The sequence below is a fragment of the Crotalus tigris genome, unplaced genomic scaffold (assembly GCF_016545835.1).
Source record: "Crotalus tigris isolate CLP2741 ecotype Arizona unplaced genomic scaffold, ASM1654583v1 scf7180000019068.10715455, whole genome shotgun sequence".
Classification (NCBI taxonomy): domain Eukaryota; kingdom Metazoa; phylum Chordata; class Lepidosauria; order Squamata; family Viperidae; genus Crotalus; species Crotalus tigris.
In genome coordinates, this window is record NW_024097358.1 from 6,683,039 (window position 1) to 6,710,913 (window position 27,875).

Sequence of the window (27,875 nt, forward strand, 5' to 3'; positions counted from 1 at the left end):
CCGCGGACCAGAGAGAGTGTGGTTTTAATGTGCTGCATGCATCCCATGGATGGGGCTTTGCTTGTTTGTGTGGCCCGGTTGCTGGCATGCTGTGTCCGGATGCTGGTCCATGGACCGGGTGTTGGGTACCCCTCCTCTAGAGTGGGGATCCCTTACATTTGGCATTGACAGCATATGTGAAAGGTCAGAAAAACATGGAAACTGATAATACAGATAGTCCTCGATTTATAACAATTCATTTAGTGACTGTTTGAAGTTACAGAAGTTACAGAAATGGCTGCCCAGTCTGTTATGTCTAAAATGGTATAGGGTTTCCTGCCTGAGCAGGGGGTTGGATTAGAAGACCTCCAAGGTCCCTTCCAACTTTATTATGGATCATCGCACAGTCAGCCAGATGTTCAGACTGGATTTGGCATTTTGTCTACCTATCGAGTCCTTACCCAGGACCTGGGATAGGCAGATGTGGATGTTTGATGGTATATTACAGATATCATCGCAGGATGGAAGCAATTTCTAATAAGGCCGCCTTTTGCAATTGACTAATGGCGAATTCGTCAATGCCAATGATGTTCAAGTGGTGCTCCAGTTGTTTTGGGATTGCACCCAAGGCACCTATTACTGTTGGTACTACCCTTGCTTGCTTTTGCCACAGTCTTTCTAGTTCTATTTGTAGGTCTTCGTATTTTGTTAACTTCTCCAGTTCTTTCTCGTCTATTCTCCTGTCTCCAGGCACTTCCACATCCACTATCCAGATTTTTTTGTCTTTCTTATCGACAATTGTTAAGTCCGGGGTGTTATGTTGCAGGTGCTTGTCTGCCTGAGCAGGGGGTTGGACTAGAAGACCTCCAAGGTCCCTTCCAACTTTATTATTATTATTATTAGGAGGAGTAGTAGTAGTATATTAGTATTATTAGTATTACATGTTCGGGGGTCTGTGATTGCTTTTTGCAACCTTTTGACAAGCAAAGTCAAGTGGGGAGCTGGATTCACTTAGCAAACATGTTACTAACTTAACAACTACAGTGATCCACTTTCACAACTGTGTCAAGAAAGGTTGTAAAATGGGGCAAAATTCACTTAACAACTGTCTCTCTTAGCAACAGTAATTTGGGTCCCAGTTGTGGTCTTAAATTGAGAACTACCTGGAGACCAAGGACGAGACTTTTGAGTTAGCTCTGGGCCTCTGTGAAATTCCACGAGGCAAATTCTTAGCATGAATAGATTGCCTTTCCTGACTAAACCTATATGTAATTTTGGATCGAAGCATTTCTGTGTGCATGCATGTATATAAAAGTGCCATTTATCATACATGTCAGCTTACCCTGGACTTCCCTTCAAGCGAGGGTCAGTGACGTGTGGGTCCAGCCAATGATGTGCCCCCCCCTTCTCTTTCAGAACAAAGTGGGCAAGTGCATCTGTCTAGAAGCAAGATTTTTTGTGTGTGTGTGGGCAGAACACACTTGGAAACAAAGAATGTTTCCATACTGGGCTTTAATGCTTTCCCGTAGTTCTTTCCAGCAAGTGAGGCTGGGCTGGAAAGAGAACGGATGCACTGCACGCATGCTCCAGCATCCGCAGCCCCCCCCCATCTCTTTCTCATCCCTGATCTCCTCCCCTCTTCTCTCCTCCACCCCTGCTAGGATTTGCCCAGAAGGAAAGGAACTAGCTCATCTACTGATGGGGAAAGGAGGGGAAAGGGAGGAGGCTGATCTGTCACTGGGAATCTCTCCAGCATCCTCCCAGTAGCTGGCTTTATCCAGGAGCAGCTGGGACTCTGGGTATTTCAGCACCAGCAGCTCTGGACAGCTCCAGATTCATTGAACTGGTACTTTGAGCTACTGGCTGAATCCACCCAGAGACCGACGTCATCACACAAAAGAAAGAGGCGAAGCATCCTTGTTGGGTGCCCCTTTGATCTGCACTAGATCCTGCTTTTCCCTGGAGCCCCACAGCGGGGTTTTCTCCTAAACCATGGGCAGAAAGATGCTTCTCAGCCTGTTAACGGTGTTGTCCTTGATCGTAGGCCAAATGTTTGGCTTCCCAAAGCCGGAAGGTGCAAGAGAAGGTAAGCAAACCATCCTTATGAATGGGTTGGTCTCGTTTTAAACTTCTTCATCTTTCAGTAGTTGTAATGTATTCTTATCACCCCTTGCCTTGCAACGCGAAAGAAATAACTCAAGGAGAGGTTCTGAGATGCTGAACAATTTTTAAAGAACAAAAATTATACAATGTTGGTTCAAATTGGTTCCAAAACCTACGTATACAGATTTGGAACACAGCCCCTAGATAAAAGCTGATGTGTGTGCCAAGTTAAATAGACAAGAAAAAAGAGGGGGATTCCAAAAAAATTGGAGAAAAAGTTTGAATTTCTTTTATTTTAGGTTTTTTTTTCATGCTGGGCCTCTGATTTGCAAGGAAACATTTTCGCAGTCTCCCTTTGTTACAGGTTTCTCTTAATGTCATACAATCTTTTAATCTCTTGATTATTCCAAGCTGATTACATTACTGCTATTTTAGTCCAGTTCTTATGAGATTCTTTTTTAAATTGTGTGCATTAGTTGATTTATGATGATAAATAACAGTGATGCCTTCATCTGAAGGAATATCCAGTGCTAATTCCATTAATTAAAAACAAAAATAAATCCATGTTTTGTTTGGTTTTCCCCTGACAAGATTCCTCTGGGACTTGTTTCAGCATTTTTAAACAAGTGGAGTATTCGGGAAAGAGGTTGGGATGGACTTTAATAATATATTTTATTATTATATACATAGATATGTGCAAGAGAGAAAGCGTGACACCCTGATTGTACCACAGCTGTCTAAATATGTATGTCTCTATTCCAGATAAAACAATATACAACAGAGAACTAAGTGTAGAGAGACCACTGGAAGAACAGGTAGGTAAAGCAAGTTTCTACACAAATATATTTCAGTAATATAAAAATCAGCAGAACCTAAGCCTCTCAACTGCTAGGAGAATCCCAGTGATCTGAAAAAATTAATTTCGTAGTACTAATAAAAAAAACCAACCAACCAAAAATCCTGTGCCACATAACCATTCCGACTAAATATTTGCTAACACATCAGCCCTGCAAAAGTCAATGTATACAATAGTTTGTTCAGGAGCTTATGTGCAACTGCATCCCTGTTACAGCATGGGCTTTTAGCAGACAAGTGACTAATTCACCACTGGCAAGAAAATCAGACTCACGCATCTGATGACGTAGATGTTCACACACCAAAAGCGCACAAAAGAATAATGGTCCGTTTTCAAAATGTTCTGGAATCCTAAAATGTTTTGATGATTAGCCAAAGCTTCAGAACGTTTTTGGGGTTTTGTGTTGTTGGTTTTTTTGGAATGAGTCCTACAAAGTTTTGAGAATTCTACCTCACAGTGGTTTTTCTATAATGATCACTTTATAGGAAGGAAGAAGAGCGTGGGACTGAATCAGACCTGGGATCCATTTTTTTCCAGTGTTAAACATTGGCAAACCTCAGGTTTTAAATTGATATTTCTCCTGCCCTACTTGAGATACCAAATGCTGAACTTCATCTCCTTTGCTTAAAAAGCATTTCCTCCCTTCCTGAGCTACTGCTCATCCTCTCCCATTTATGAAATCAATAAAAGCATCAATGGGCATGTTCAAAATGCCTGATTACTTTTCTTGCTAGGGCAGAATGCTCTCTTGACTGTCTTTGGGGAGAGGGAGGGCTTATTTGGCTTTATTTTACTATATTTCCACAAATTGGCTACCAGACACCTTACTAAAAGAAGGAGATAAATAAGAGTTGTACATTTTGGAATCCAGCAGCAATTAACTATCCAATAACTTAAAGAGAAACAGGGAAAAATACATCAGAAGTAAAACCCACAAAGCATTAAAGAACATAAAGGCAAACATCAAAGGGAATATAATTATTTTTCCCCCTACTGCTTAAGTAGAGATGTAGGGGACATGATGCTTTATACTAAGGCAAGCTAATGCAAGTAATACAAGATAGCTGCCATCTGCTCGTTTTAATTAATGATAGCAAGGGTGAGACTAGGACCTCATACAGGCAAAGTATATTTCTGCATTGGCTGATCACCACTTTTTGAGAAAGGTTTAGAGGTTAAATAATATTCCATAAAGCAGAGGTCTCCAGTCTTGGCAACTTTAAGACTTGGGCACTTCAACTCCCAGAATTCCTCAGCAGCACAGCTGGCTGAGGAATTTTGGGAGTTGAAGTCCACAGGTCTTAAAGTTGCCAAGGTTGAAGACCTCTGCCACAAAGGCTGCTCCAGAAGTTAGAAGCCACCACTGGACATTCTCCATCCTTATCTGCCATTTATCAAAGTTCCAAAACCAAGGCCAACCATAGCTAAGCTGCAAGTGATCACCTAAGTCAGAGGTCCCCAAACCTTTGGGCACCAAGAACCGGTTCCGTGGAGAGAGGTTTTTCCATGGACTGGAGGGTGTGTGGTTTTGTGTGTTGCCTGCATCCTGCTGATGGGGCTTCACTTGTTTGTGTGGACCAGTTGCTGGCTATGCCACAGCTCAGTACTGGTCCACGAACCTGGGGTTGGAGACCCCTGATCTAAGTCATGGACACTTTATTTCCTTCAGACTGAAATCTAAACTTGGTCTTTTGGTAACATGTGGGAGGCCTCGTTAATCTCCAAGAGGTTGATATGTTTCTCTTCTATCACCTTAATTGTAAATTAGTGAAAACTGAGAAATGCCTTACAATTTTGGGACACGGCATGTGGCTTCAGACAGTAACGGCGTACCTTTGATCCAAGTGAACTGCATAAACATTGATCCAATCTCTCTTGACAATACTGTCATTATACAAAAATCCAATACTGGATCAACATTGCAGTCTATTGATTAGGACTGTTATTTTCACGCCCAGCTATGTTGGGACTATCCTAGAATTCATAACTAGCTACCCAAAGTCCATTCCGAGCATCTGTAGGAATAGCTGGAAAAAAAGAAACTCAAATGAGTTGGTATTAACAAATATTAATCACAAGTATGCAATGTTTGGGGCTAGGCCAGGGGTAGGCAATCTTGGCTCTTTTATGACTCGTGGACTTCAACTCCCAGAATTAATAATAATAATAATAATACAGTTGGAAGGGACCTTGGAGATCTTCTAGTCCAACCCCCTGCTCAGGCAGGAAACCCTACACCATTTCGGACAAATGGCTGTCCAGTCACTTCTTCAAAACTTCCAGTGTTGGAGCATTCACTGCTTCTGGAGGCAGGTTGTTCCACTGGTTAATTGTTCTGTCAGGAAGTTTCTCCTTAGTTCTAGGTTGCTTCTCTTTTTAGTTAGTTTCCATCCTTTGCTTCTTGTCCTGCCTTCAGGTGCTTTGGAAAATAGCTTGACTCCCTCTTTGGGGCAGCCCCTGAGATATTGGAATACTGCTATCATGTCCCCCCTCGTCCTTCTCTTCGTTAAACTAGACATATCCAATTCCAGCAGCCGTTCCTTATATGTTTTAGCCTCCAGTCCCCTAATCATCTTTGTTGCTCTTCTCTGCACTTTCTAGAGTCTCAACATCTTTTTTATATTGTGGTGACTAAAACTGGATGCAGTATTCCAAGTATGGCCTTACCAAGGCCTTGTAAAGTGGTATTAATACTTCACGTGATCTTGATTCTGTCCCTCTGTTAATGCAGCCCAGCACTGTGTTGGCTTTTTTGGCAGCTGCAGCACACGGCTGGCTCCTATTTAAGTGATTGTCCACTAGGACTCCAAGATCTCTTGCACAGTTACTACTATTGAGCAAGGTACCCCCATACTATACCTGTGCATTTGGTTTTTCTTGCCTAAATGTAGAACCTTGCTTTTTCCACCACTGAATTTCATTTTGTTAGATAGCGCCCAGTGTTCAAGTCTTTTCCAGGTCCTCCTGTATCTTAAGCCTGTAACTTCTGGGGTGTTGGCTATTCCTTCCAGCTTGGTGTCATCCGCAAATTTGATGAGTTCCCCATTGAGCTGGCTCAGGAATTCTGGGAGTTGAAGTCCACGAGTCATAAAAGAGCCAAGGTTGCCTGCCCCTGGGTTAGGCGTACATTTGAAATTTTAAGAACAACACAATCACTTTCAGAAAGGGCTGCCTTGGGGAAAGAGCATGTGCATCTACAAAATGGTTGCCATGGTGGGCACTAGCCAGAATATACAGGTAGTCCTCAACTTACGACCACAACATAGCCCAAAATTTCTAGCGAGACAGCTGTTAAGTGAGTTTTGCCCCATTTTACGACCTTTCTTGCTACAGTTGCAAAGTGAATCACTGCAGTTGTTATTAACACAGTTGTGAAGTGAATCTGGCTTCTGCATTAACTTTGCTTGTCATAAGGTCGCAAAAGGACAGTGAAACCGTCATAAGTACGAGTCAGTTGCCAAGCGTCCAAATTTCGATCACACGACCATGGGGATGTTGCAAGAGTTGTAATTGTGAAAAACGACCATAAGTTACGTTTTTCAGCACTGTTGTAACTTCAAATGGTCACTAAAGGAATGCTTTTAAGTCAAGGACTACTTATTGAACGGAAGGCCACTTGATAAGGCTGGTCCACATGGCTACTATCCCCAAGATGCTTCCTTATAGCCCAGTTTACTCCTGTCGGTTTATCTTGGGCAGATGGTGAAATGGGCCACAAGAAGCCAGTTCAAGCCCTCACTTATTGTCTCCCCCAACAGATTGCTGAAGCAGAGGCAGACAAGATGAAGAAATCACCCAGGACTGGTGAGCCATCTTTTCTTAATTCCTGACTCACTCACTATTCCTTACACTTTTTTAAATTCCTGATTCAGACTGCTGCTTGCTCAGAGGATGAGATGGTTTCTCCACCCATCTATATTCCAGATCTTCCAGAAAATAAGCCAGAATTCAGGAATTATTCATTTGTGGATGACTTGAACCTGCTGAGATCTGTTGTGGAAAAAGGCAGAAAAGAAAAGGAAATGGAATCGGTCAGGAGTCCTCTGTATAACCAACAGCTTGCTCTTGATGATGCAGATTCCACCAAGAGACGCAGGCTGGTGGATGAGTATGACTCCACTAAAAGTGGTGTGGATTATAAATACCAAGGTACTGCATTAGCCTTCCCCGGCCACGATTATGCTTTGAATTCATCTTACATACACAGATGAGTTGAACAGCTCCTCTGAATGCACGACATCACGTAGACTCATCAATCTTAGCGGACAAGCAGCGGGAATGCCAAGATGGCCATGGGCCAAGTACTGCTGACGTGGGTAAAGGAATGAAATTTAGGAAAAAGAGGAGAATAAAATTCAAGCCATTATGCAACAGCACAGAATGCACTGAACCGTGGCTTGTTAAACAAATCACAGTACCTTAGGACACACATAACCGTGATTTCACATTTCAAAGGCTACAAATACAAACAGTTCAAGCCCAGACCTAACCAATAGCATAATACTTGTGTGATATGCAAACAAATTCATAACTTGAGTTTCTCGAGTGCTGTTTTTTTGGATCGCCAAAGTGGCATCATTTATGAGTAACACTGTAGATGGTGCCACTTCAGCAATCCAAAAAAAAAAAAAACCAGCACTTGAGAAACTCAGTTTAAACCATGGGCAATTAGGGCAACTTTATGACCTGTGGAGTAAAACTCCCAGAATTCCTGAGTTAACTCCAGTTCTGGGAGTTGAAGTCCATAGGTTGCAAAGTTGGTTGTAGATATTGTGCTGGGGGGGGGGGGAGGAGGAGGAAGAGGCTTACAGAAGCTTAACTTTGCAGAAATACTGAAAGTTCAAAATTTTAGAATCCCAAATTGAGATGATGAACACCCAAAATAAACAGTGACAGTGAGGACAATTAACCAGTGGAACAGCTTGCCTCCAGAAATCGTGAGCGCTCCATTACTGGAGAGGCTAGACAGTCACCTGTCTGAGATGGTATAGGTTCTCCTGCTTGAGCAGGGGGCTGGACTAGAAGACCTCCAAGGTCCCTTCTAGCTTTATCCTATTCTATTCTAACAAGGCATTTTACTTCATTGGAGAAGACTCATTTGAAGTAAGCTGGTGCCTTCGAGTTGTCAATTTCTTGAATTCTAGTTATAAGACTTCTGGTGAGCATCAGATTGGAGAGATCTGCTCTCTGGTGCTGCTGGTACATCTGATTCTACTATAAAGCACATTTTGGTACAGGAAGAACATTTCTGTCTATAACAAATCTCAGTCTGTTCTCATGGATGCCATCCAAATGCAGTGTAATCCCCATATTAGAAAAAAACAACAACGTGGAATGCAAAAATAGAAGCCTTTTAATTTATCAGCCTTACGTAAACCAATTTCTTTCTGCATGCATGATGTGAATTTTCCATGAGGTTCACAATTAGCACTAGACATTTTTTTTAAAAAAAAAGGAAGACAGGAAGAGACCGCTGATTAGCACAGAATGTACCGCTGAATGAACTTTGATTACTTAACTATGAAGCGCAGTGTTAACTGAGCTTTGTTTATATGGTAAATATGTAAAGAGGGTAGCTATATACATAGACAAACTGTGGGATAATCTACAGAGCCATGCAACACACTCACGTTGTATGTCCAGCAGAGCAGAATAGCAGAAAATCAAAAAAAAAAATCTGATTTGATCTGAGGCTGAAGTTCAATATACTGTAACTGGCCTAATATTTGGGCTTAATAATTACTGAGACTAGAGACGGGGCCAGTTATACTGTTAGGCACAATGCAGTTCTTCAAGCCTTGAGTGTGGCCCCACAGTCCTCCAGGGGTGGTTCACAAATTACAAAGTTTAATGGGACAGAAGGAAAAGATGATTAAATGTAGTCGTGCCTATTATTAAATACAATCATAGTTTGATTATATTTAATTTCAGTTTAATGTAAAAGGAAAGGATTTTTTTTTTTTATCATGGCATCATGATTACCATTTGGAGGATGGTCCCCACAAAGCCATTCAGGCAAATTGTGGGCCATAACATTAGAGAAAACCGTAAATTGAGCAGAATGAGACATATGCCTCAAAGATAGATAGAATTTTTAGGATAGAATTTTTTTTCCGGGTCTCCTTCTCTGGGAGATACCAAGGCTTGGACCTGGGGCTTTGTATTCTACCACTGACCTACAGCTGTCCCCAAAGCATCTTTTTATCTCCCTGATATTCTTTCAGATGACCCAGATGGACTTCATCAACTTGATGGGACCCCATTAACAGCTGAAGATATTGTCCAGAAGATTGCCATGAGAATTTATGAGGAAAATGATAGAGGCATCTTTGACAAGATAGTTTCCAAGCTTCTAAATCTGGGCCTGGTAAGTGTTTGGGACATCTGTTTACTTGATTTACTTGTTTACTTGATTTTTCTTCCTGCCTCTTGTTTGGGGTGCTGAGACTATTTTGAAGAAAATTTTGGAGCGAATGAATTCGTTTTTAAATAAAGCGGTATTATTTTGCATTTTAGCTCAGGCTTTCAACAATAACTTCAGCCACAAGATGTTTGGCCACGAGATGCAAGTTGCCAGTTACTTGAAAGGTTTTATCATTTATCACTCAAAAGGTAGGGAAAAATAGGAAGGATGTGAGAAGTACTTTCTATTAAGTTCTTTCTCGCAGAGCCGAAGCATTGAATTGCCCAAGAGTGGAAAAAGAAGATCAATGTGTAAGCGAAGAGGAGCTTTAATCAGTTACAATGAATCTGTGAATCTTAACTTGCTTTCTGTTTAGTTCTGCATTTAAAAAAAAAAAATTGCATTGAGTTGAAGATCACTTATACCAGTGGTTCTCAACCTTTCTAATGCCGCGACCCCATAATACAGTTCCCCATGTTGTGGTGACCCCCAACCACTTATACATCATCGGGTGCCAGGGGCGTGGCCAAAGAAAAGGGGAAAAAAATGGCGGACAGCCTTGTTTGGCGACCCCCGTGAAATGGTCGTTCGACCCCAAATGGGGTCCCGACCCACAGGTTGAGAACCACTGACTTATACCGAGACAACCGTGCGGTTAAAAATGATTCGCCTTTACCTCTTTCTTCCCTCCCTTCCTTTCTCTTTTCAAATTTCCGGGTCGAGCTTTTAGATTCTGCAAAATAGCACAGCAGAATAAAAATAAATCAGAGACCACAATGGAATTCACCTGGGTTAAAATGTGATTTATTTTGGCCCGTCTGTCTCAAAAGCACGTATATGTGACATGCAGAGCGCAGTGAGAGACTCAAAAAGTCTCCGTTGTTTCTTCTTTTTCGCCAGATCACCGAAAGCCAGGCCTACACCCTAGAGGATGAAGTGGCTGAAGCACTGCAGCAGCTGATTGCTAATGAAGCCAAAGACCAGGAAAAGGCATTCAGGGGTCTTGAGGATCTCCCAAGCAAGAGTGACAGTCAGACCAAAGAGAAGCAGAAAGTAAAACCGGTAATACTTCTTAATTGCAATCCACTTTTATGGAACAGTTCAGTGGACATGCCTACTTGTCAGTCCTTCTTTTAGGACGGTGATGGCGAACCTTTTAGAGACCGAGTACCCAAACTGCAACCCAAAACCCACTTATGCATCGTCGGATGCTGGCTGGGTGTGGCCCATTGGCTGGGTGTGGCCAATTGGGTGGGCATGACCCATTGGGTGGGAGTGGCTGCGGTGGTAACGGCAGACTGGGTGGGACTAAAAAGTTCAATCAATTCCAACTTTGCAAGATCTTTTTTTTCCCCGTGAAAAGTTGAAATTGACTGATTGATTGAACCTTTTTTTTTTTTTTTGCACATGGCAGCAGAGGTCTAAAGCGAAAAGCTTTTATAAAACCCAGCTGAAGGCCTAGGACTGGGGCGACGGCACGCGTGCCCACAGACAGGGCTCTGAGTGCCGCATCTGGCACCCGTGCCATAGGTTCGCCACCACTGTTTTAGGAAATACAGCCTCTCAGTCAAAGAACTTTTGCACCGCTGAGAAACCCACCACTGTATACCCTAAAATAGTTTTGTCATGATAGGATCCAGTGTGGACTGAACAACCCATATTACGGTGTAATGTATAGGATGACCCCAGCCAATTCTATCCCATAGGATGACTGCAAGTTGCTTTTGAATATTCATTAGCAGTGGATAAAAGTAATGGAATCCCCGGAGTTTACTTCTAGTATTTGCTACTTAAAAATTAGACTTTTAAAGTGTTCTTTTACATTTAGTGATCATGGTTGTGGAGTGCCAGTTTGTGGCTAAGGCACCAGGCTAGAAATTGGGAGATTGTAAGTTCTAGTCCCGCCTTAGGCACAAAGCCAGCTGGGTGACCTTAGGCCAGTCACTTTCTTTCAGCCCTATTGCTAGATCTATTTTGTATTAATTTATTTAAGCCTTTTGGTGAATAGAAGTGGACTAATTCCCTGTTCAAGCATTCCTTGCTGTGCATTATTTGGTATCAAATATTTTGGTTGTGATGTCCAAATAGCAATAGCAATGGCACTTAGACTTATATACCGCTTCATAGAGCTTTACAGCTCTATGAAGTCAGCATATTGCCCCCAACAATCAGGGTCCTCATTTTACTGTTCTAGGAAGGAAGGAAGGAAGGAAGGAAGGAAGGAAGGAAGGAAGGAAAGGCAGGTAAGTAGGTAGGTAGGTAGATAGGTAGGTAGACAGACAGACAGACAGAGAGCAATAGCACTTAGATTTATATACCACTTCACAGTGCTTTACAGTTCTCTCTAAGCGGTTTACAGAGTCAGCTTATTGCCCCCAACAATCAAGGTCCTCATTTTACCGACCTCGGAAGGATGGAAGGCTGAGTCCACCTTGAGCTGGTCAAGATCAAACTGCCGAACCGCTGGCAGCTGGCGGTCAGCAGAAGTAGCCTGCAGTACTGCATTCTAACCACTGCGTCACCACGGCTCAAAGATACGTACTTTTTTTTTTTATGAAGGTGTTAAAAAGTACTGATCCAGATCATACCTTGGATAATACATGGGCACCCACCAACATCTTAGAAAGAAGAAATGAACTGCCCCCAGAGGATCGCTTTGAGGACCTCCAATACTTCCCTAATTTCTATGAACTATTAAAAAGCCTTGACTCGGGTGAGTTTCCTATAGGGCAGTCATTTCAAAAATCAGAGCCATCCCATGTTTTATTTAACTTTTTTAAAAATGTTATTTCTCGGATTTATAAGCTGCCCATTTCCCAATAGCAGCTCTGGGCAGCTTACAGGTTTAAAAAATACAAGAGCATAATAAACATAAACGGTTGTGAAGTCAGATCAGTTTAAACACTAACACCTCATGGACTCTGGTAAGTACTCTGATTCCTATATTGAGGGACGCATTTGCATCTTAAGAACCATAAGGAAAACTCCCTTAGCAGGCCATTTTGTGTTTCAGTTGTTCAAAATGCTTAGATTGACACAAATTACTTGCTGAGCTGGGTTCTGGCATCCCATTTGCGCAACTGTGATTTGCCATCTGCCATAATTTAGGATCACAAAGCACAGACCTAGATTTACAAAATGCAGCAGCTAATCATGTTCACACAGCCCATTAATCCAAGAAGGAGCAAACAACGTGAAGGCTTAGCGCGATGCATGAATCCAGTACCTGATTTTCACTTATTGCTCAGATCATTAAATGACAAGGCTCTGGGAGAGAAGCAATAAACAAAAGCACTATAAACATCCATTAATTTGGAGTGCTTGTTGGAGAAGAAAGGCAGGATCAAAATGAATAGAAGTTAAATAAAAGCTGAGCCATCACATTCTCATTTTTATATAGATCAGCGGCCATAATCCTCTGCTGTCATGATCTGTATTGGTCCAGAATAGCAAAAGGGCACAATCTAGTTATGCAGATTAAGTCATACAGTATTTTTCAGCAGGTCCATTAATTCACATTCAGCCAGCCGTGCAAATTGTCTCCTCTCCTGAAAAATCAAACAGGCTAAGAGAGAGAGAGAGAGAAAAAATATGTGCCGATCAATAGATAAGAGTATTTTTTAAGTTAAACCATCATCACTTCCAAGAGATCACGAATCTGTTTACTCTTCACGCAGAGGAAGAAGTGAAAGAAAAGGAAACCTTGATAACAATCATGAAAACTCTAATAGATTTTGTCAAGATGATGGTTAAATATGGAACCATCACACCGGAAGAAGGCGTTTCGTACCTAGGTAAGAGCATGTGAATTAATTTTTTAAAACCATGTTTCTCTCATGAATTGCACCAGGTGATGTTTTAAATCTCAGGTCTTGTTTATATCAAAGCACTGACTGTAACGTAAAGATGTATCAAAGTGCAAAATTTTGGTCTCTGAAGTCTTCAAATGGAGGGACATGAATTGGAATTAGGAAACCAGAACATAAGACTGTTTTTGTTTTTTGTTTTAAATAGTTTTTATTACCATTTTCCTTTATACAACTCTAATACATATTCAGCAGACTGTGTCATTTTTACATACTTCGAATCAACATTCTATACAATATATACACTATGTACTTTCAATATCTAACTCACAATAACCTTATCTGTATTTCCAATTTTTGTTTCTATTATCTATCCATGTATACCATTTTTCCCAAACCGCATAAAATTCCGAATCGTCTTTTTCTTTTAGTTCTAAAGTGAGTTTATCCATTTCGGCACATGCATATGGCTACACGAGCTAACAAAATGCCAAAGTGGAAAATGGCCAACCTCTGTGGTGGTTTTGATTATCTACCCCATGATTCTTGTGTAGGAATGTATAGTGGCTATGATTTAAAGATGTAGATCAGACCGGTTACATTTTCTTCACCCAAATCTCTTTTTTTTTTCCTCTACCATATTGCAAACTGCTTTTCAAATACTACAAGGTTGTTTCCATTTTTGATGCAACCTGACTGAGAGCATTGCTGCTCTGGTGTTTTGGAGGTAGAGAGAGGGGGAAACCCTACACTTCCTCATATCTCAACAAGCTTGTAACTCTTCCACCGACTAGACATCTTTGAGAGGGTGAAAATATCCTTAGCAACCACTTCATTACAAAAGATTTTTGAGTCTCTATCCCAAATACCCTAAATAAGTATTTGGGATAACGAGAAAGAACAGGAAATAGAAAATGTCTGAATTTTTCCTCCGCAGGGTGAAGAATTTTAAGAATGAAGTCAAAAATTTAATACAGGAGGCACTCTCTTTCAAATTGGTGTGTCTTAATTATCCATCAACGCAATGAAAAAGCTTCTGGTGACTTATGTTTTCTACATTTAACATCCCCCCCCCCCCCAAAAAAAAGTCTATTCAATCTCTGCTTAGACACAGCCAGCAAAGGGGAACTCAACCCCATGCTGGGCCACCAGAGTGTGAACCAGCCCCAGGAAATGACAATTAGTGTTGCGGTCCACTTCCACCCTGCTAGTCATAAACGCTCCACAGGCAACATTATATTTTGTCGTGAAAGCTGCCAAGTGGAGCAGAAAGCCTTTTTCTCAAAGGTTTCCCTCCTGCACTTTATTTAGCATCACCATTGAGAAGAAGCTCAGGGTTTTTGACCTTCAAAACACTGGTCTTCTGGAGCCTTAAGAAATGATGAAATGATGAGCTTAATATAACCATTCATGGTGGGGGGGAGGAGGTGATAATGACACGGTTCCTACAGATGAGACTCTTCAAAGAACTTCGATGTTAGCAGCGTTGAGAGATGCTGGTTGAGAGAGTTGTCCACTTGTCTTGGAGACCAAGACACAAACTAACTATCGGCGTGCGAATTACCAGCCGGCTTCAGGATTCTATAGTGTTAAAAAACAACAACAATCCTCTCCAATCTCTCCATTTGCAACAAAATCCACGGATGTCTTCGTTCGGAACTACATCCAGTGAGCGTTATGAAATCGGGGCGAGATTTAGAGCAGTTGCCTTAAAATATCCCTGTTTGCTTCGAAATGCTGGAGCTTCCATCTTAAAATTATGGATGCAAAGTAATACATGTTTTACTAGCCAAGTCATTTTTTATTTTATTTTATTTTTAGTTTCTTGCATGACGTGGTTTGCGAAGGCAGGAAGTTTAAAAGCGTACCTCTGCAAAACTGGAGAGGGATTTGCAATCCCCCTAGCATGATGTCACTCTTTGTGCTGGATTGGCAAAGTGGGAAAGAGAGAGAGAGGGAAGTCTGACCTGTCACTTGATAATTGATGTTATTAGGACTCTGGATGAGCAGTGAAGGACTTTGCATTCAAGCCCAGAGCACAAGAGGTGATAGATAAATTGGCATTTGTCAGAATCAGCCGATTCTGAATTCCACTTTATTTATTTTTTTTTCATTTGGAATCATGGTTTATTTCTTAGTCTGTGCTTTTTCCACTGAAAGCATTCATATGCATATTTTTGCTGTGTAGGTAATATTGGACACAGTGCTTTTTTTAAAAAAAAAACACTTTGTAAACAGAATAGCAGAGTTGGAAAGGACCTTGGAGGTCTTCTAGTCCAACCCCCTGTTCCAGCAGGAGACCCTAGACCAATGGTTCTCAACCTGTGGGTCAGGACCCCATTTGGGGTCGAACAACCATTTCATGGGGGTCGCTAAACAACGCAGTCCGCCATTTTTTTCCCCCTTTTCCTTAGCTGTGCTCCTCCCTTTTATTCTATTGGCTTTTGAAAGCCAATAGAATTAGACTCTCTTGAATAGAGTCTAATTCTATTGGCTTTCCAAAGCCAATGGGAATTGTCCAGGCTGTCTCTCCCCTGCTGAGCCCGCCAAAAGTCCCATTCTGCAAACGGTGCTGCACCAGTTGAGTACTCCTCGACTTACGACCGGTTGAGTAGTCCTCGACTTACGACCGGTTGGGGGTCACGGCATTAAAAAGGTTGAGAACCACTGCCCTATACCATTTCAGACAAATGGTTGTCCAATCTCTTTTTTGAAAGCCTCCAGTAATGGAGTACCCACAACTACATACAGCACGGTGGTTTATGAGGATTGGAGTCATTGGATCAAAGGAAGGACTATTCCTTCCTCATTCTTTTTGTCTTTGGAAAACCTCTCCCACTTTTGCGTTTGGTGGGGCAGGCTGAGAAATACATCTTCTTTTCCACATCCTGCTCAATCCACCAGATTGTCATGCAAGAAAGAAAAAAAAATCACCTGATTAGTAAAAAGAATTGTTGTGTTTTCACCCATAATTTAAGCTGGAAGTTCTAGCACTGAAAGCAAGCAAAAAATATTTTAAGGTAGTTGCTTTCCATCCAGTCGTAATTTTTCTAAGGCTCCCTCGATGTAGATCCAGATAGAGGCATCCATGGATGCAGATGAAAAAAATATATCATAAAGGAGCCACTGTCCTACAAGTGTGCTCGTTTTTTTATTTTTTCAGCAGCGGAATGCAAGAAAGACGTGGAGAAAGAAAAGAGATCTGTACTCTTTGTACTACTTCACAGAATATGTTGCAAGGGCAATGCTCCTCTTGAGATTTCAGCCCGTGACATATGTTTCAATTATTTTCGCTGCAGGAGGGAAAAAGTACTGCTTGAATTGTTTCAAAGATTTCTGCAACCATATTTGTGAAATGTGTGTGTGTGTGTGTGTTCGCATGCAGGGTGTGTATATGGAACAAATACCAGCATGCAGAAAAAGGTGGAAAGGTTTGGTAAAAAGGATAAGAATGTTTCCATTAATATTCCATTATTCTTTCTGATCCTCACATTGTAGGGTAGGAAAATTATTACTGGAAATTATGAAATTCCCTCGTCTGGGTCCAAAACAACTTCTTTCTTGCAGAGTTGCTTCCTTCCAATTTTGCACAGGGGGGTATAATTATTTCTGGCTGTAATAATTGCTGGTTATTAGTAAGCGATGAAAACAGTAAGAATGCTTGAGTTAACTCTCTTCCGCTGTGGATCCATGGGCGGAATGCCATTTGCTGTGGCACTGTCAGCCTTAGTCTCCACATTCACACCTTCCTCCGTCACAGATGACTCAGCCGTCACATTCTTGAGCCTTCAAGTGAGTTTGGACGTGTTTTGATGAGGAGGGACATGAACAGACACTACTCAGCGTCTAATCTTCCCCCATGTTTTGCTCTCCTTTGCCAAGGCGAGCAAATCTTCCTTCCTACGTACCCTTGAGGATAATGTGGGGAGCCATATGCCAGTTGGCGGGCGAGGTTGAAATCAAGGCGAGGAGGGGGCGAAGCCGAAAGAAGGGAGTCGCCCCTTCTATTTTCACCATCCCTGTCTCTCCACTCCCTTCTGATTTCCTATCTCTCTCATTTTGTCCATGGAATTGGTTGTCCAGTATTGCAGAGTGCTGAATTAAAGATCAAAGGATTCCCCCTGTCCAGTTGTGTCTGACTTTAGGGCAGGGTGCTCATCTCCCTTTCTTGGCCAAGGGAGACAGTGTTGTCCAAAGACAATTTCCATGGTCATGTGGCCAGCTATACGCCAAAGGCTCATGGAATGCTGTTACCTTCCCACTGAAGTGGTACCTATTTATCTACTCGCATTTGCATGCTTTCAAGCTGGTCGGTGGGCAGGAGCTGGGGCAAGGAAGGGAAGCTCACCCTGTTGCGCGAGGATTAATTCCGAATTAATCACTTGGAAAGATCTTTGTGATACCAGGTTGAGCGTCCTATTTGGTCTATAGGTTGCCCGGCCCTGCCAGTATTGCCTTACTGAGAAGTGTCAAGGTATATAGATATCACGTTTCTTTTAATGAATTGTTAACAAATGTAAACAAGAGGTCTACAGTGTGGTGCAGTGTGTTCTTGATCCTCAACCAAATGTATGGTTTTCCACCATCCTTGTCTGATGGAGTAGGAAATAAAGGGTAATGAGAAAAAAAATGGAAGCGGTATAGGCTGACTTTTGACTGACATTAGAAGCTTGGTTAGAACTAGGCTTTCAGATGAGATAAGATACTGGAAGTACTTCAGTTGCTTTGCAGGATTCTGACTAGAGAAGAATGAGGCCTATTAGTTTTCCTGGAGTCCTTATTGGCTTTTGATACTGTTGACCATCCTTCTCCACTGCCTAATGAGGGCCATATCCTGTAACCTCAAGGCCAAAGGGGATTACTGTGCAATATCTAAATGTTGGCTTATGTGCCCATCAAGTTCTACCTCGTCCCTCATGCTGTTCAACATCAATGTCAAATTGCTGGAGGAATCATTCCATGGTCTCCCAGCCATGACTGTTCCCTATTATCCAACTTCAAAGATGCTTTTCAGCTTCTTGGTAGAATCCTAGTGTTTGATGGTGGTGGTCTGATAACCAAATATGCATCAGGCCCAGTCTTTGGTTGTAAGCTCAGTCAAGGGCAGCCATTTACCATCACCTGCTAAGGCTGAATATCACCCCATTTGCCCAATAAAGGAATAGCCCTATCTCAAAGTGACCCAGAGTAGAATGGAGTTGGATTAGAACTTAACGGCATCATCATTTCTGACCTGCTGGCAGTGACGTGGATTTCAAGAAGAAGAGATGAGTTATTGGTGGCAGGATTTCCATTTTATTTTTATAAGAAATAAATATAGTTGTAGTAAAACATTCTGGGATCAGTTGTTGGTTTGGGTCAGCTGAATCAAAACGGGTCTGTTGCTGTTCCCACTAGTGTTTTAGATAATGATGATCTATTATTTTAATAATTCATCTATGCACGCTTTGATGTCTGGTCGCTAGCGTACTTTAATTTGCCCCTCTTCTGGAACAACGTGTTCTCATATATAAAAATTGTCTCCTCTCTAATTAGTTTCTGTAAAGAAATAAAAAAAAATGGCTGTGGGAAAAAGGTTTTAGATGTTGATATCTTCCCTTTCAGTGTCATATAATGTTTATTTGCTTGTGATTGTTCAGTTGTTTATACTCCTCTTGGGAGATTGCGAATGCTGCTGTAAGACGTCACATGGCATACAACACTAATAATAAATAATTCTGTAAATATTCTTGAGTTGCCAGAGTATGTATATGATGGATGAGTCAAGAGAACAGACATCTTATCTTCATCAGAATTACAATATTTCCTCCTTGGATATGTAACACTTTATGATAGGGTAGGGGGATATTAGGTATATTTTCTCTCTCTGTGGATGACTGAATTCCACAGAAACTCTAGTTTTGTTTCTAAATGTCAGTGACAAGTGAACAAGTATGTGCTGAAAATGTGCTGGGTGGTATATGTTTATGTAAAGAAGAGCAGACTTGTCCAAAAATATTGTAGTAACATATTGGGAATATATACTGAAGAATTTTGGAAACAGATATATAGACAGATATAGACATAGATATAGATAGGTATAGATATAGACAAATATAGACATAGACCTAGATATAGACAGATATAGATATAGACATAGATATAGGTATAGACAGAGATAGATATAGACATAGACACAGATATAGACATAGATATAGACAAATATAAACATAGATATAGACATAGATATAGACATAGATATAGACAAATATAAACATAGACACAGATATAGACAGATATAGACATAGACATAGATATAGACCAGTGGTTCTCAACGTTTGTGTGACGGCGACCCCCGTCACACAAACGTTCTGCGCATGCGCGGCGCTGCGTGCATGGGGGGGCGGGGGCCACGCATGCGTGGTGCGCATGCGCGGGCCGCCCCATGTGCGGCGCGCATGCGCGGGCCGCCCCATGTGCGGCGCGTATGCGCAGCCCGCCCCATGCGCAGTGCGCATGCGCAGCCCGCCCCATGCGCAGTGCGCATGCGCAGCCCGCCCCATGCGCAACGCGGCGGCGCCCCCTGAGGGGGGGAAATGGCGGATCGCCACCTTTGGCGACCCCCGAAAAATGGTCGATCGACCCCAAATGGTTGAGGTTGAGAACCGCTGATATAGACTGATATAGATATAGCCATAGATATAGGTATAGACAGAGATAGGTATAGACATAGACACAGATATAGACATAGATATAGACAGATATAGACCTAGATATAGACAGATATAGATATAGACATAGATATAGGTATAGACAGAGATAGATATAGACATAGACACAGATATAGACCTAGATATAGACAGATATAGATATAGACATAGATATAGACAGATATAGACATAAACATAGACATAAACATAGACATATAGACATAGATATAGCAGACATAGATATAGATATAGAGGTGGAGAGAAGCAACCTAGAACTAAGGAGGAATTTCCTGATAGAACAATTGTTCAGTGGAACACCTTGTCTCCAGAAGTTTTGGGTGCTCCAACTCTGGACGTTTTAAAGAAGAGATTGGACAACCACTTGTCTGAAATGGTATAGAGCAGGGGTGTCAAACTGCCGGCCCGCAGGCCGGTTTCATCATACCAGAGCTGCACCCACCCCTTTGCCGGCAACAGCGAAAAAGCTCCGATACGTTGCACGACGTCACGTGACGTCGCGAGTTTGACATGTCTGGTATAGAGTCTCCTGCTTGAGCAGGGGGCTGAACTAGAAGACCTCCAAGGTCCCTTCCAGCTCTATTCTGATTGACTGATTGAAAGCTGGCTTCACTATCAGCTATAAGATAGTTTGTGGAAGATATTACCAGCAGTATAGCTCTGGTGGCCTTTGTTTTAATTAACAGTATATAAAAAAATAGACTGGACGGGTGAAAGGTCCATGTGTTCACATTCTTATTCAGTGTTTTTTTTTTTTTAAATTACCAAGGCAACCAGCCTAGCAGTGACATCTGATCTTATAAAAGCCCCACTAGGAGAACCAGTTGCTTAGCTACTGTCCTGGTGAGTGACATTTAATGACTCACCACATTAGAGTAATTGAAAGCCAATACTGAGCCATGCAACATATCCAAGCTGCAGCTAAAGGGTACCTACTAACGTCATTTTGATTGAAAACAGCCAGTTTCTTGCATTCTCCTTTCTTTTGGGTTCCTTCCCCCCCCCCCCTTTTCAGTTTGTCTATGCAAGAAAGCAGCCAAAAACTCTTTAGGCAAAATTCAGCCCAAGAGAATATATTCAGCAATTTGAGAAGCCGTCTAGGGGATTTAAGCTAGAACGTACATTGCAAAACATGTGCGTCAAGACTCAGGAAAGATTTTTTTTTTTTTTTTATTAAAAGTTTTATAAATTTTACAAAAAAGAAAAAAGAATACAAAACAAGAGACAACATATACAAAAAAATAAAACTAAACAATACATATATATAAAAAAAAAAAAAACCCCACCCCTCCCAAACCCCCCCCCTCCCAAACCCCCCCCTGAGCTTCCCAGAGCAGAATATAGGCTTAAAAAGTAAAAATAAAAATTAAATTAAGAACTTTATTTATTTATATATATAAAAAGATTATCTATAACATATATAAAAATAAAACTTATGAAAAAACTATATAATATTTTTGTATACCCAATCTAAATTGTATAAATTTTATCCATTTATCCCAAACAGCAAAAAACTTCTCTTGCGTTTGTTGCTTTAAGAAAGCCGAGATCTTTGCCATTTCCGCCAGATAAGCTACTTTAAGAAACCATTCCTGCAATGTAGGCAAGGATTCCTTCTTCCAATATTGTCCTACTAACAGCCTAGCGGCTGTAATCAAATTTAACATCAATACAACCTCCTTTGTATCACAATCTGTAACAATACCTAACAAAAATAATTGCGGAGTAAATTTTACCCTCCTTCTAAAAATTCTCTGGATATTCCACCATACTTTGATCCAAAATGCTTTTATCTCTCTGCATGACCACCAAATATGATAATAGGAAGCCTCCTTATAACCACATCTCCAACATTTGGGTTGCACGTCAGGGTACATATAAGACATTTTTTGTGGATCAAGGTGCCATCTATAAAACATTTTATAAAAATTCTCCCTTAAGTTCTGTGCTTGTGTAAATTTGACATTTCTCACCCAAATTTTTTCCCAGGTGTCCAATGAGACTGGCTCACCAAAATTCTGCGCCCATCTTATCATACAATCTTTAATTAGTTCCGTTTCTGAATCCAATTCAACTAAAACCGCATAAATTCTCTTAATGTGGGTTTGTCTTGAATCCTTCACTTGCTTAATAAGATTTTCATCTTCTCTAAGAAAACCCACCTTACAATCCATCTTCCATCTGTCTAGTAATTGCCTATATTGGAACCAAGAATAAATAAAGTTTTCTTGTGCTAACTCTTCCCGTGATTTTAATTGCCAGTTTTGTCCATCCCATTTAAGTAACTGTCTGTAAGACACCATATCCATTTTAACCCCTCTTTTTATTGCTTCTATCGCATGCCAAGGTATAGCCCATAATGGTACTTTGAAATCACTTTTATAATATTTTCTCCAAATCCTAAGTAAAGAAATTCTTAAAATGTGAGATTTAAAAGCCCAATCCATTTTTTTATTGAATATTAAATAGGCATGCCACCCATAAAGTAAGATTTTTTTTTATGGGCTTGTAATAAGTATGTGTATGTTAAAAATAAATAAACTGGAGTTTCCAGTTTCGGCTTGGCTGGTGATTATACATTTTAATACACCCTAGCCTTGGTGGATGTAACTTGACTGTATAGTAACATGGCAATCAAATGAAGAGGTTTGCACCAGCGTGCCTGGGATAATGTGACAATGAATGTAGAATTGCTCCTTCAAATAATTGTCTTTGATGGCCACAGCAGAGCTATTTGGCAATCTATATATAGATTTTTATTCCTGACTGCGCAGTATACTGTATTCAACAAGGTTGGGAAACAGGGTTAGATGATATTGAGTCTGTTAATTAATTTCTAGAACTACTCCAGAGTAAAGAAGATTTAACTCTGTCTGCCCTCATCAATGTTAAGGAGCCAGTTATTGGAGAGTTAATTGTCCCATCCTAGCTCATAAACAGAAAGAAACTCCTCCAAAAGGGCTTGATTCTACACAGGAGCTCAAATTTTTCTGTTTTTTTTTTTCCCCCTGCCTTCCAGAAAATCTAGATGCCATGATAGCCCTACAGACAAGAAAGAAACTTGAAAAATCCAGTTCCCAGAACAAGCTATCAGGTAATTTTGGGAAATGTGTTATTGCATCGTTTTTTTTCCCCGCTTACTTTTCCTGTGGACTTAGTTGAATTATAATTTGGCAGTTGTTTGGATCGATTTAAATCGCAATGACAACAGCAAGCCTATTTAGTAATCTGTTCGTATGAATTTAGTTTTGCCACAAACCATTACAGCCTCAAGGGCTATTAAGACACCCAAGTGCATGTGGGAATGTGCTATGGTTCAGATGATGAAAAAGTTATTCTGCTTGCGATCCCTCTAGCCAAGAGCACCGACGAAGCCGACAGCACAAAAACAGCCACGGCTGAAATGGAAAAAGAATACGAAGCCCTGAAAGATTCCACAAAAGCCGAGGAGGAAAACGTAGGAAGCAACAAAGAACCTAAAGGTAAGTAGTTGCACGTGTGTGTAAGATAGCAATGGCAACAGCACTTTGACTTATATACCGCTTCACCGTGCTTTACAGCCTCTCTCTAAGCGGTTTATAGAGTCAGCATATTGACCCCAACAATCTGGGTCTGCATTTTACTGACCTTGGAAGGACAGAAGGCAAAGTCAACCTTGAGCTGGTCAGGATCGAACTCCCGGCTGTGGGCAGAGTTCGCCTGCAATACTGCACTGTAGCCACTGTGCCACCAGGGCTTGTTACAGTGGTATTGCTCCCAAACCTTTATCTAACAGAGTCAACAGTCTGGTTGATTGCCAAATAAGGTCAGCCTTATCCAGTGGTGGGATTCAAATAGGTGAACAACCGGTTCTCTGTGTGGATGCCGCTTCCGGAAGTCCATTCTGGGCCTGGGCAACAAAAAATTAGCTACCGGTTCTGCCGAACTGGTGTGAACCGGCTGAATCCCACCACTGACCTTATCATAAACAGAGGTTATTGCAACAGAGGTGGCAGAGGTTCTGGGGTTGATTGGACAGCATCATCTGTTATTTCTGTTCTCGATACTTTGATTATGACCCAACTAACTGCAATAGAAGTATTTCTCAATGTAACAACCATTCAAAGATATGACAGTGTCGAAGTCCTAGGACAGGGGTCTTCAAACTTGGGCTTTTATGACTTGTGGACGTGCCTGGCTGAGGAATTCTGGGAGTTGAAGTCCACAAGTCATAAAAGGGCCAAGTTTGAAGACCCCTGTCCTGGTACATAGAGCTGATCTATCACATTTAGAAGCCACAGGGTCTTTGTCCTCTCTCTGGAGCCCAGAGGCTAGCTTTGCAGTCCAAACACAATGAGATCAATAGATCACTCTTGGCTGAGATATTCCTCTAATTGTATGTATCCTTTTTCAAAACATAAAATCGTTACCAAATGCAGAAGTCTGTGCGAGGCGTATTGATCGGGCTGTAATGTGAGATGTTGCTTGAAATATAAATAAGAGCGATCAAAATGCTGAGGGTCATTTCCAGAAAAACATTTTCTCCTGAGTGGCTCTAGATGAAATACAGTGGAGGTATGCAATGGGAGCTCAAGAGGACTACGTACTTCTGCTGCCTTACACACAATAAATTGCTATAAGCCTTCAGGGTTTGATCTGCAATTATTAACTCTATGGGAGCCTTTCTCAACATCTTCAAGAGGCATCTTCAGACTACGATCCTCAGAATTCCTAGCTTGTTGTTGTTAGTTGCGAAGTCGTGTCTGATCCATCGCGACCCCATGGACAACGTTCCTCCAGGCCTTCCTGTCCTCTACCATCTTCTGGAGTCCATTTAAGCTCACGCCTACTGCTTCAGTGACTCCTTCTCTGTCGTCCCCTTCTTCTATTGCCCTCCATCTTTCCCAGCATTAGGTTCTTCTCCAGTGAGTCCTTCCTTCTCATTAGGTGGCCAAAGTACTTGAGTTTCAACTTCAGGATCTGGCCTTCCAAAGAGCAGTCGGGGTTGATCTCCTCTAGGATCGTCTTGCAGTCCAGGGGACTCGCAGGAGTCTTCTCCAGCACCATAGTTCAAAGGCTTCAATTCTTTGGCGCTCAACCTTTCTTGTGGTCCAACTTTCACAGCCATGCATTGCAACTGGGAAAACCATGGCCTTGACTATACGTACTTTTGTTGGCAGGGTGATGTCTCTGCTTTTTAGAATGCTGTCTAGATTGGCCATAGCTAGAAAAGATTGGAAAAAACTATTCTTGGGTTAAGGAGTGTCCTCCTATTCTCAAACCATTCTTCTCATTTTCAAATGGCTTATGAGTAAATGAGAACCTTTATCCCAAAAGTGCTTTTCAAAAGGCAACTGGACTTTCTTTGTTTTTTTCTTGAAGACGTTTCACTTCTCACCCAAGAAGCTTCTTCAGTTCTGACTGGAAATTCCAGGCTTGGCTGTGGTGGTTAAATGAGGACTCCGTGTAAATTAAATGTTAAATAGCATATTGTTATGCAGACTTTTCTTTCCTTTTGAAAAGTGGACAACAATATTCCATTCAAAGTATAATTGTAGCCTTTGACTCCTAAAGCTTGCTGGGTGAGAAATAATAGTAATAATAATAATAACAACAACAACAACAACAACCCCTGCTCAGGCAGGAACCCTATACCATTTCGGACAAATGGCTGTCCAGTCTCTTCTTAAAAACTTCCAGTGTTGGAGCATTCACTGCTTCTGGAGGCAGGTTGTTCCACTGGTTAATTGTTCTCACTGTCAGGAAGTTTCTCCTTAGTTCTAGGTTGCTTCTCTCCTTGATGAGTTTCCACCCGTTGCTTCTTGTCCTGCCTTCAGGAGCTTTAGAGAATAGCTTGACTCCCTCTTCTTTGGGGCAGCCCCTGAGATACTGGAACGCTGCTATCATGTCCCCCCTCGTCCTTCTCTTCATTAAACTAGACATATCCAATTCCAGCAGCCTTTCCTTATATGTTTTAGCCTCCCCTAATCATCTTTGTTGCTCTTCTCTGTACTCTTTCTAGAGCCTCAACATCTTTTTTACATTGTGGCGGCCAAAACTGGATGCAGTATTCCAAGAGTGGCCTTACCAAGGCCTTGTAAAGTGGTATTAACACTTCACGTGATCTTGATTCTATCCCTCTGGTAATGCAGCCCAGCACTGTGAAACCTCTTCAAGAAAAAAACCAAGAATCGATTGTAATGTTATCTTCTGCCGTGCTAAAAAGATTTGGAAGTTGGTGCCTTTTTTTTCTTTTCTCTCTTTACACTATCTTTTTCCTTTCCCATCCCCCCTTCTTCTAGTTGTCTATTACTTTTTTTGAATTTCTCTTTGTATTTCATATTTTGACAAACCAATAAAACAATCCAACGGGAAAGAAATCAACACAGAAAATCGACTTGCCTTTTAAACAACCCCTTTGGGACAATCGTGGATGGCTGAGAAATTGCCTAGAAATAAGAGCCTTTTATTCTCTGTACAATAGACCTGATTTCTCCTCTGAAACGTGTACTTTAACTACTAATACTCTTTTCTCCCCTTACCTTTGAAGGAAAAGCAGAGGCGTATTTGGAAGCCATCCGAAAGAATATAGAGTGGCTGAAGAAGCATAACCCACAGGGAAAGAAAGATGGTAAGGTTTGAGAAGAGGAACTGTGGTATGGACAGGACCAATCCGGAGAACATATTCTGTTGGAATTCCATTAAATAAAAAGCTTGATCGTGTAGTCCTGAGAAGATGGAATAGATGGAAAGACATATGGATGGATATATAGGGGTATAGAGGATATAGAGAATATATCCTCTATACCAGGGGTAGGCAACCTTGGCTCTTTTATGACTCATGGACTTCAACTCCATGAGCTTAGCTGACTCAGGAATTCTGGGAACTGAAGTCCATGAGTCATAAAAAAGCTGAGGTTGCCTACCCCTGCTCTATACCCATATATATATAGAGAGGATATATATATATATAGAGAGAGAGAGGATATAGAGCAGTGATGGCGAACCTTTTAAAGACCGAGTGCCCAAACTGCAACCCAAAACCCACTTATGTATCATTGGGTGCCGGGTGGGCGTGGCCCATTGGGTGGGTGTGACCCATTGGGTGGGTGTGGCCCTTTGGGTGGGCATGGCTTCGGTGGTAACGGCAGACTGGGTGGGACTAAAAAGTTCAATCAATTCCAACTTTGCGAGATCTTTTTTTCCCGTGAGAAGTTGAAATTGATTGAACCTTTTTTTTTTGCATATGGCAGAGGCCTAAAGCGAAAAGGTTTTATAAAACCCAACTGAAGGCCTAGGACTGGGGCGATGGTGCGCGTTCCCACAGAGAGGACTCTGAGGTCCACCTGTGGCACGCATGCCATAGTTTCACCACCACGGTTATAGAGGGACATAGATGGGAAGCGATATTGGTTCTCTTAAATTTTCTACAGAATTTATCAGCAATTGGCTTTGCCTATCCATGAGCCCAGCACCGTTAAATGTATTGACCCAATTCATAATATGCAATATGGCAAAAAGGTCCATTTGGAAGAATGGATTAGTTTTTTGTTTTTTTTTACAACTGTGTGGTTGACGTTAACAGCTCTGTGATTCCCTTAACCATTGCAGTTTCATTTTATGACTGTCATAAAAACAGTCCCCCTTAACAAACACGTCTTACGATGGGAATTCTGTTGTTAAATGGGGAGCAGGTGTAAATTAAATGTCAAATGCATGTAATTGTTCAGAGCTTGCTTATCCTTTGGACAGTAGAGGACAATATTCCATTTAAAATAGATTTGTAGCTTTTGAGCCTCCAAATATTGGATGTTCCTTCTAGAGAGGGAAACGTGGATTTTAAAATAACCAAAGAAATAAGAAGCCGTCTCTCCAGGAGAATCTGATATAATCTGCCTGGTTTAACTGTGTTTCAGATTATGACCTTTCTAAACTGCGGGATTTCATAGACCAACAAGCCGACGCTTACGTGGACAAGGGCATCCTGGATAAAGGAGAGGCTGATGTGATCAAACGTATCTATGGCAGCTTGTAAAGAAAAG

The 27,875-nt window shown here is 41.4% G+C and overlaps 1 protein-coding gene across 2 annotated transcripts; it reads left to right on the forward strand.

The window, feature by feature from the left end:
* The first annotated feature begins 824 nt into the window (after positions 1 to 824).
* On the forward strand, positions 825 to 27,869 carry SCG3 (secretogranin III). Of its 2 annotated transcripts, XM_039358764.1 has the most exons (12): positions 825 to 2,065; positions 2,845 to 2,897; positions 6,697 to 6,742; positions 6,863 to 7,087; positions 9,163 to 9,305; positions 10,242 to 10,403; positions 11,901 to 12,054; positions 13,019 to 13,135; positions 22,874 to 22,948; positions 23,211 to 23,336; positions 26,384 to 26,464; positions 27,750 to 27,869. In XM_039358764.1, the coding sequence occupies exons 1-12, from the start codon at positions 1,972 to 1,974 to the stop codon at positions 27,866 to 27,868; spliced, it is 1,395 nt and encodes a 464-aa protein (XP_039214698.1). In that variant the 5' UTR covers positions 825 to 1,971; the 3' UTR covers position 27,869. The 2 variants fall into 2 exon arrangements, with proteins under 2 accessions (XP_039214698.1, XP_039214699.1); XM_039358765.1 differs by lacking the exon at positions 6,863 to 7,087 and having other exon boundaries at positions 1,641 to 2,065.
* Positions 27,870 to 27,875: the final 6 nt, after the last annotated feature.